Source organism: Epinephelus moara, chromosome 20 (assembly GCF_006386435.1).
Source record: "Epinephelus moara isolate mb chromosome 20, YSFRI_EMoa_1.0, whole genome shotgun sequence".
NCBI classification, from domain to species: Eukaryota; Metazoa; Chordata; class Actinopteri; order Perciformes; family Serranidae; genus Epinephelus; species Epinephelus moara.
The window spans coordinates 44273947-44282706 of record NC_065525.1 but is presented as its reverse complement, the minus strand read 5'-3'; the positions used below and the strand labels follow the sequence as shown (position 1 = coordinate 44282706).

The 8760-nt window shown below is 43.2% G+C and overlaps 2 protein-coding genes across 3 annotated transcripts in view; one reads left to right on the top strand and one right to left on the bottom strand.

The window, feature by feature from the left end:
- cadps2 (Ca++-dependent secretion activator 2) overlaps positions 1 to 8760 on the bottom strand; it is a 633342-nt gene that overhangs the window by 460565 nt on the left and 164017 nt on the right. The gene's annotated exons all lie outside the window — the stretch shown is intronic.
- LOC126407707 (metabotropic glutamate receptor 8-like) overlaps positions 1 to 8760 on the top strand; it is a 212319-nt gene that overhangs the window by 122040 nt on the left and 81519 nt on the right. The window contains exons 6-8 of the mRNA XM_050072857.1: positions 2844 to 2979; positions 6871 to 7025; positions 7113 to 7253. Coding sequence (XP_049928814.1) covers positions 2844 to 2979; positions 6871 to 7025; positions 7113 to 7253 — 432 coding nt within the window. The remainder of the gene's footprint in view (positions 1 to 2843; positions 2980 to 6870; positions 7026 to 7112; positions 7254 to 8760) is intronic.

The following is an 8760-nucleotide window of genomic DNA, read 5'->3' as shown; positions in this document are numbered from 1 at the left end:
TTGCATTACTATTTGTTTTTTCTTCAGATAAATCTGATAATTGTTGCTCGGTCTCTTTACTCATTTATTTAGTAGAGTGTCCACACACCTTCTCATTCTACATATACATAGAGGTATACTGGTGGCTTTACAGCCTACATTTTATTTAATTTAGAGAGTTTAATAGATCCCCACGCTCAATTTGGTCGTTGCGACAGTGCGATGCAGCACCACTGACGCTAGGTGGTGCCAAGCTAAAAAAAAAAAAGAATCCTGCGTACACATATTGACTTTACAGCAGTACATTATTTAGCTTCCATGCTGGTAGATTTAATTTATCAAAGATGCTAGCAAAGCAACACATCCGATGAATTGAGCACAGCCGCACCACCATGTTTAATTATTTATCTTAAATGTTAAAGTTATAGCTTTTACATATCTCCACAACTGATAGCAATTGCCAGTTGACTACCTGGAAGTAATTGTTGTTGTTTGTGTGATGTCACGCTAATTTGGTCTATTTTAGTGTGTTTTTAGTTCATAAAGGTTAATTGTAACATTTTGGTCACTGTAAAAAGTCTTGTTCAGCATCTGGTTGTAATAAAAGACCCTTTAAGGAGTCAGATTTTCAGCTCCTCTGATGAGAACATTTTGTTTTAATGGTTTTAAGCCCTTTATTTGCTAGCGAAAATTAGCATTAGCATTGCTATCACAGTTAACAACAGACTGTAAATGCACAGTGCTCTCCAAGTTAGCAGCAAGAGTTCAGGTTAGTTCCACCCCCTCATCCAAATATGGTTACGTTTGGCTGCAAAAATCCAAGATGGTGATGCTCAAATCCACAAACTGATGGGTGACATCACAATGGCTGTGTCCTTTATTTTTACACAGTCTGTAGTAAAAAGTCGTGCACCAACAACAAAAATCAAAGTGGCACTCCAAAGATCTGACAGGTTTACTGGTCGAAATTGAAAGTGTATCCCATCTAGTTGCATTATGGGAAATGTAGGATCCAGCATTTCTGGAGTTTGACCCACACCAGGGACTAAAACTAGGGTTAAGACAGGCCAGTGTTTTTGTCTTTTATTCTTCTTTCATGTTGTAGCTCCAACTCTTCTTGTTTGTTCTTCCACAGTCTCCCATAATGGCCTCTTCTTCTTTCTCATCATCCTCTTGCTGCTTCTCCTCATCTTCCTCATCTGCTGGCTGACAAGACAAAATAAAGCAGATCAGAAATACATGTCTCTGGAAAGAGATTAAGTCAATTCAGCTCAGGGTCCATTTATTTTTCATGTGGTTTTTGGGGGTTTTTTAGAAACATTTCAGACTCAGTGTGTGATTAAATAGTTCCCTCCAGTGAATATTTTTTTGCAGTTGATGCTGCATGAAGGAATCATTAGTGAGATGTTTGAGATAACTTGACAGTATTTAGTATCTGGCAGCATTAATAAACCCACTGACCTTTGTTTTAGCGACTGCAGAGGAAGGTTTAATAATCTCTGTGGTGACACATCACAGCGGTGGCGGGAAGATAAGATCAAGACAAACAGTGAAGATAATTAAAACATTACAGCAGAGACATAATGGGAAGAATAATGGCACAGTCAACAGATAAACAGGAGTGTAGATGAAGCCAGCTCATTAACAGATTTGCAGATAGAAGCAGATGTGTTAACACGTTCACTGCCAGATGTTCAGGCTGCTGAACAAACCAGCAGAGCGTCACATTGAGGATGAATGTCAGCATAAATCTGAGGGAAAGTTCACTGTTGAAGGGCAGAAAAAAATGGCAGACGATGCTAAAAATATCAGCTAAAAAAATGAAGCTTCCTGACTGACTAGATCCTGGACCCTATTTTCCCATGTTTTTGTACCAAAGTGATCAACGGCATCGACAATTTTAGAAACTGGTCCAGTATTGAGCAACACCTGAAGATGGCAGCAGCTCAACTTGAGGCATGTTCTCACAGTCAGTTTACATTCATTAAAGTGTTTGTTTTTTTGCTCCTGGCCGGCTCAGATTACTATTTGAAGTGTCTGACAACATTACAGAAAGGATCCCTACAGAAATAAACCTTTTTGTTTTACCAGAAACAGCTCTGAAATTGACCTTTCGCTAAGCTCCGCCCCTTTGTGATGGTCCAACAAGCTGTCAGAGTAAGCATGGAGCCCACACTGTAACTAACTGCACTCCCTGAAGAAATATTATGATCATATATTTGGAAGAATGAAACAGTGATGTCAGAGAGAAGCAGACAGAGGGGTCTACAGTCTGTGTTTGAAGGATATATCCAGGATGTCAAACTGACTCAGCAGCAACAACAGGTTAAAAAGACAAAGATAGTTAGAAGCTAAAGCCGAACTATAGGCTACAGATCACAGTGTAAAAGTGAACCACCACATCACTGCTGATCGCCACACAACACAATGAATATAAAGGGAAACTGTGCTGATACTGAACCAGCTGTGTGGCATCGCAGTGTGTGCAGATGAGCGGGGTTTGGTTTCACCCCGTGCTGCTGCCAGCACCTGGACCTCTGCCACCAGACGGACAGGGATACATTTGGGTGATGGTACTTGGTATTTATACTTAAATAGGATTTTAAATGCAGAACTTTTCCCTGTAATAAAGTGCTTTCACATTGTTTCATTGATATGTTTACCGAAGTGAAGGATCTGAATATGTCTTGCATCACTGCTGACGCCTCACTGATCACTGTTGCATGTCACACAGGTCAGGTTGGTTGCAGTCCAACATGAATTTATGGCTCTTTGATCGACTAATCTGACACAATGACCGCCTCGAAGTAAAAACTGATCCTTTAATCCTGCTTTTAAATATTCAATCTTTCTTTTTCTCTCAGGTGGGGTTTGCATCGCTCAGTCTCTGAAGATTCCTCGGGAGCCGAGACCCTTAGAGTTTGACAAGATCGTCTTGCGTCTGCTGGAGACGCCCAATGCCCGCGCTGTCATCATGTTCGCAAACGAGGACGACATCAGGTAAAAACACGCAGACCAAGACACAAGATTAATTTTGTAAATCAAGGAGAGGATTAGTTCAGCAACTACAGTAATGTTGGGGTTGCTTTAGGTGGTGTCCACTGGTGGTAAATGGCTGGAAATCAAATTTCATTTTCAGTGTTTTAACCAATCAGATCTTTTTAAAGGAATTTTGAGTCTCTACACACCTAAAATTGTTTCAAGAACACACTGATTAGTGCACCAGCAGGTAAAAGCAGGGTGAAATCATACATGAGCTGCTATTATGATGACATTATAAACTAAAGTCCCTGTAAGAAGTGTTTGAGGCTCGTCTGAGATTTAACTAGGTGTTACTATTTAATAGGTGTTGTCTGAGCAAGGGAGCCAGAAGTAAGGGGGCAGGAAGTAGAAAAGGGGCCCCCTTCACTTCACACCTCTTGCCAACCCGGTCTCTCTCTGAAGTCGTCGAAATCTGGGACTTGGGCAGTGACTTCCAGCGTCAGACACCAACAAAAAAAGACGTCCTTTCACGTCGGCATGATATGTGGCCACTCACTGTTGTTATTTAAAGGCGTCAGGAGGAATGCAGCGGGACAACAACAAAAGTTCAGGTGGCGGAAGTCCAAGTAGGTCGGTGGTTGATGGTGGGCAACAACCATCACTTCCTCTAAATTTGTAAAGCCAAACCCTGTTCATTTTTTCTAAACCCAACAACATGCATTTGTTGTTGAAGGAAAAAAAAGTAAATTTGCAGTGTTGTACCGACGTAGTGCTTTTATTTTGAAAGAGACTGTTTTCAAACTGTACATTTCCTGTGAAAACAGAGGTGTATTTTGAAAACAGACAAAACATGTAACAGGCTGAAGTTGACACGGCGTCCCGGAATGTCAACAAGCAACACACCCAGGGTACCTTGGACGTCATATCTCGACACGTATGGTCCATGATGTTGCGGACCACTGTAGCCGATCAGCCAAACCATTAAAACCACTGACAGGTGAAGTGAATAACATTGATCATCTTGTTACAATGCAATGCTCTGCTGGTAAACCTTTGGTTCTGGTGTTCATGAATGCCAGGACACCGCACCATGTCACACTGCAACAGTTGTTCAGGAATGGCCCGAGGAACGTGACAAAGAGCTCAAGGCCCCGCCTGGCCTCCACATTCAATAGATCCAAATCTAATCAAGCATCTGTAGGACATGCCGATACCTCAGAGGTACCCTCGATCCACGGTGAGGCCTCCTTGGATCGGACTTGGCTCTGACCTGTTGAGGTATGGACACTCGATCAGATTGGGATCTGGGGAATTTTGAGGCCATGTTGACGCCTTGAACTCTTTGTCCCAGTCCTCGGGCCATTCCTGAGCCCCTTTTGTGGAGTGGCATGGTGCATTCTGAAGGGGCAATGCCATCAGGGAGTGCGGTTGACATGAGGGGGGGTACCTGGCCCATATGGTGTTTGGGAATGCCAGGACCAAAGCTTTCACAGCAGAACAATGCACTGTAACATGATCAAGGTTATTCATTTCATCTGTTGGCATTATATATATATAAACTGAAAAGAATCTGTAAATGATCTTCTAAAGGTTTCTGTCTGCAGTGAATACAAACTACTAACGCCCACATCCCCTGAGCCCATCTGAAATTACTCTCCAATATAACATAGACAAACACACACACACACACACACACACACACACACACTTACTGTGTGACTTCAGTAAAAACACACATACGTTCTGTATCTGTATGTTCTCAATGTATTTAATCAGTTCATCCTCCATCTGTTGAGTGCAGATTAAGATAACAAGCTTCCAATTATCTGAGTGAGCTGAGAGCCTCACACACACACACACACACACACACACACACACACAATATCAGTGTAACAGCTGATGTTAATCTGCAGCTCTGAATCACACAGAGTGTATTCACTCATCTTGAGACCTCACAGAGAAGAAGAAGAAGAAGGAGGAGGAGGAGGAGGAGATGGATGAAGATGTGAAGAATCTTCTCACGTTTGATCTTTAAGTTAATTTAATGATTTAATGAAAGCTAACATGACTCACGACATCATCAGGTGAACAATCAGTACCTGCAGAGAGAAACAGCATCCAGCCTCAGCTGTACTTTGTGCTCAGAGCTAATGTTAGCATGCTAACACTAAACCAAAATGGTGGATATGATAAAGTTCTTCACCTCCTCATTTCCTTCTCTTTCCTACCTCCTTTTTTCTCCACCTGTCCCTATTTTCCTTCACTAACTGGTCCTTCACTTTTCAACCTCCTCTGTCCTCCCTCTGTTTCTATCTGTCCCTTTCCTCCTTTTCTTCCTTTCTCCTTTGCTTTCTTTGCCTCCTTCTTCCCTTCACTACTTATCCTTCTCTTTAATACATCCTCCATCCCTCTTCTGTTTCTTTCTCTCTTCTCTACCTTCTCTTTCCTTCCTTTCTGTCTCCTTCTTCATTCTTCATCCTCCTTCTCTCCTCTGTCTCCTCTTTTCCTTCTCCACCTCCCTTCTCCTTCCTCTTCCTCAGCTGTCTTTCTTTCCTTCTCTACCTCTCCTTCCCTCCTCCATCTCCTCCTTTCCTTCTCCCCATTCCCTCTCCTTCCTGTCCTTCCCTCCTTCTTCTGTTTCTTTCTTTCCTTCTCTAGCACCTTCTTCCTTCCTCTAACCATTCTGTTCCCTCTGCACCTCCTCCTCTGTCTTCTCCTTTCCTTCTCAATCTCCTCTCCCCCTTCCTCATCCTCACCTGCTAAACATCTTCTATCTTGTTTCCTTCTCTGCCTCCTTCCTCCCTTGTCTGTCTCCTCCTTCCTGCCTCCATCTCATCCTTTCCTTCTCCACCTCCTCTCTCCCTCCTTCTCCTTCTATACTTGCTAAACAGTTATCTTTTATCTCCTCATTTCCTTCTCTACACCCCTTCTCTCTTCTCTGTCTCCTCTTTCCTTCCTCTACCTCCTAATTGCCTTCTGTGGCTCCTTTCTCCCCCGTCTTCCCTCTGTCTCCTTCTTTTATTCTCTGCCTCCTTTTCCTTTCTCTATCTCTATCTCCTTCTTCCTTCATTCATCTTCTTCTTTCCTCCTCCACCTCCTCTCTCACTTCTCTACCTCATCTTCTATCTCCTTGTTCCCTTCACCTCCTTTCTCCCTTCTCTGTCATCGCCTTTCCTTTCCTCTTCCTGCCTCTGTTTCCTTCTGTCCTTCTCTACCTTATCTTCCTTCATCTTTTTTTCTTGACCTTCTTTCTCCCTTCTCTATCTCCCTATTTCTATTTCTATTCCTTTCCAGCTTCACTTCCTCTTCCTTTCTGTTTCCTTCTTTCCTTCTCTGTCCCCTCCTCTACCTCCTCCTTACTTTCTGTATCTCCTCTTTATCTCCTCCTCATTCTTTCCTCTATCTCCTCTTTACCTTCTCCTCCTCCTCTCTCCCTCCTTCTCTTTCTGTACCTGCTAAACATCGATGTTCTATCTTCTTCTTTTCTTCGCTACTCCCTCCTTCCTTCCCCAATCCTTCCTCTATCCACTATTTCCTTATCTGCCTCCTTTCTTCCTTCTCTCCCTTCCTCTGTTTCCTTCTATCCTTCTCTACCACCTTCTTTGCCTGTCTGTTTACTCCTTCCTTCTCCACCTCCTCTCTCCCTCCTCTTACTCCTTTTACAGTATATCTCCTAAACAGATATCTGCTGTCTCCTCATTTCCTTCTCTGCCTTCCTCCTCCTTTCTCTATTTCCTCTTTCCTTACTTAATTTATTTCCTCCTCTCCTCCTCAACATCCTCTGTCCCTCCTCTACCTCCTTCTATACCTGCTTGTTAGCATTTAGTTCAAACTGTAAACTGCTGTTTCATAAAAAGTTTATGTTCAGGGTGAGGTGACTCAACCGTCTCTCCTGTGACCCTCCGACAGGCGAATTCTCGATGCAGCAAAACGCAACAACCTGACGGGTCACTTCCTGTGGGTGGGCTCTGACAGCTGGGGCTCCAAGATCTCTCCGGTGGTCCAGCAGGAGCGGGTGGCCGAGGGCGCCATCACCATCCTCCCCAAGAGGGCGTCTGTGGACGGTGAGTCAGGAAACACAGCACAGAGCCGCACAATGTTTAACAAAGACCGTCACCGTAACACCAACATTTCTTGTCTTCTTTCCACAGCGTTCGACCGTTACTTCAAGAGCCGCTCGCTGTCCAACAACCGCAGGAACGTCTGGTTCGCCGAGTTCTGGGAGGAGAACTTTGTCTGCAAGCTGGGGATGCACGGCAAGAGGCCAGGCAGCCCCAAGAAATGTACAGGATGCACGGCAAGAGGCCAGGCAGCCCCAAGAAATGTACAGGTAGGAGCCGCAGTTGAGGTCAAAGGTCAACATGGACTTTATCATCCCAGAGAGGAAACTAGTTCTGTTACACAGCAGCAAAAACTTCCTCTGGTTAAATATTCAGCCCTCAAACCTCCATTTGTTCAGTCCTATGTGGAGATTTAGCGACACGTTTCATGTGGTGGAGAGTCTGAAGGGAGACGAGCTGAGGCTGTTACAGCAGCAGACTGAAGCTGATGGGTTTGGAAAGATATTTGCAGTTGTGTTCAGAGATTGTGATTTGACCGGGACAACAACCAGGTGGCACTGCGTCGAGAAAAAGAACGAGATTTAAATATGGCATCATTTTGATTCCTGGATCACCTACATTTACTGACAACCAAAAGTAATCAGAGGGGTTGTAATTTCCTGTAACCGCTCCATGTGTTCACTCACCTCCTGTGAAAATCCACAGAACCCAAGAGACTGTTGGTGTGTTATCCAGGGTTAAGAGGGTCTGTTGTCTCTCCAAGCCACTCCAACACTCGACCTCTCCTTCATTTATATTCATGAGCTGGATTTTCTGACCAGTGCTGACTGCCAATTAACAGGCTGGATAATCATTTTGGGGCCCGAGCTCTCAACCCTGTGACCCATATCCTCAAGTCGGTAATTAATCCAGAATTCACTCAATCACGCTGAGTGTAACAATGAATATAAAGAAGTGTTTGTACTCACCATACGATACAGGAGATTATACCTGAGTGTCAGGGGAGAGCTGTGAGTTTACAGTCAGCTGGAGGAGAAGAAGGTAGTGATCTGTTACCTTGAACCTTCAGCCAGAGAGCTGCAGATTTTAGACAGCCCCTCCAGGAAGTTGTGATGTCAGGATTGCAACGATCCATGTGGATTCTGTGTGGTGTTGTCCTGTCACCACAACTTTTCGTCAAAAATTGCAATGAAAAATGAAAATGAAATGAAAATCAATCTTAAAACATAGGAACTAGGGACGGGCATTTTGAGTAACTTCCATATTCAAGTAGTGGCATTGAATTATTATAGAGTGCTTGAGTATTTGCAAAAACAAAATCTAATGTAAGAATAAGAATGTTAATTGTCCAGCAGCAGAAAACAAGTTCAATTTGAAATTCCTTTATTGAACAACCAGGTTTCAATTTGTCTATTAAACCAATTGAAAGTTACAGTTTTTCTCGATTGTTTACACACATTTTCTGAAAGCATGCCTCATACTCTCAGAACTCTAGCATGCCTCATACTCTCAGAACTCTACACACAAATCAAAAAACACGCACACACAATGGGCAAAACCCCTCAATTCTCCTGCAAAATGAAACTTTACATTCAAAACAATGTTATTTCTTCTCAAAATGGTATTTTGTTTTCAAATGACACACACAAACCATCATATGAATAGACATTTATAAGAACCAGTTGAACACTGATGTGCTCAATGTAAAACACTATGATGAATGGAAAAACTTCTTCTC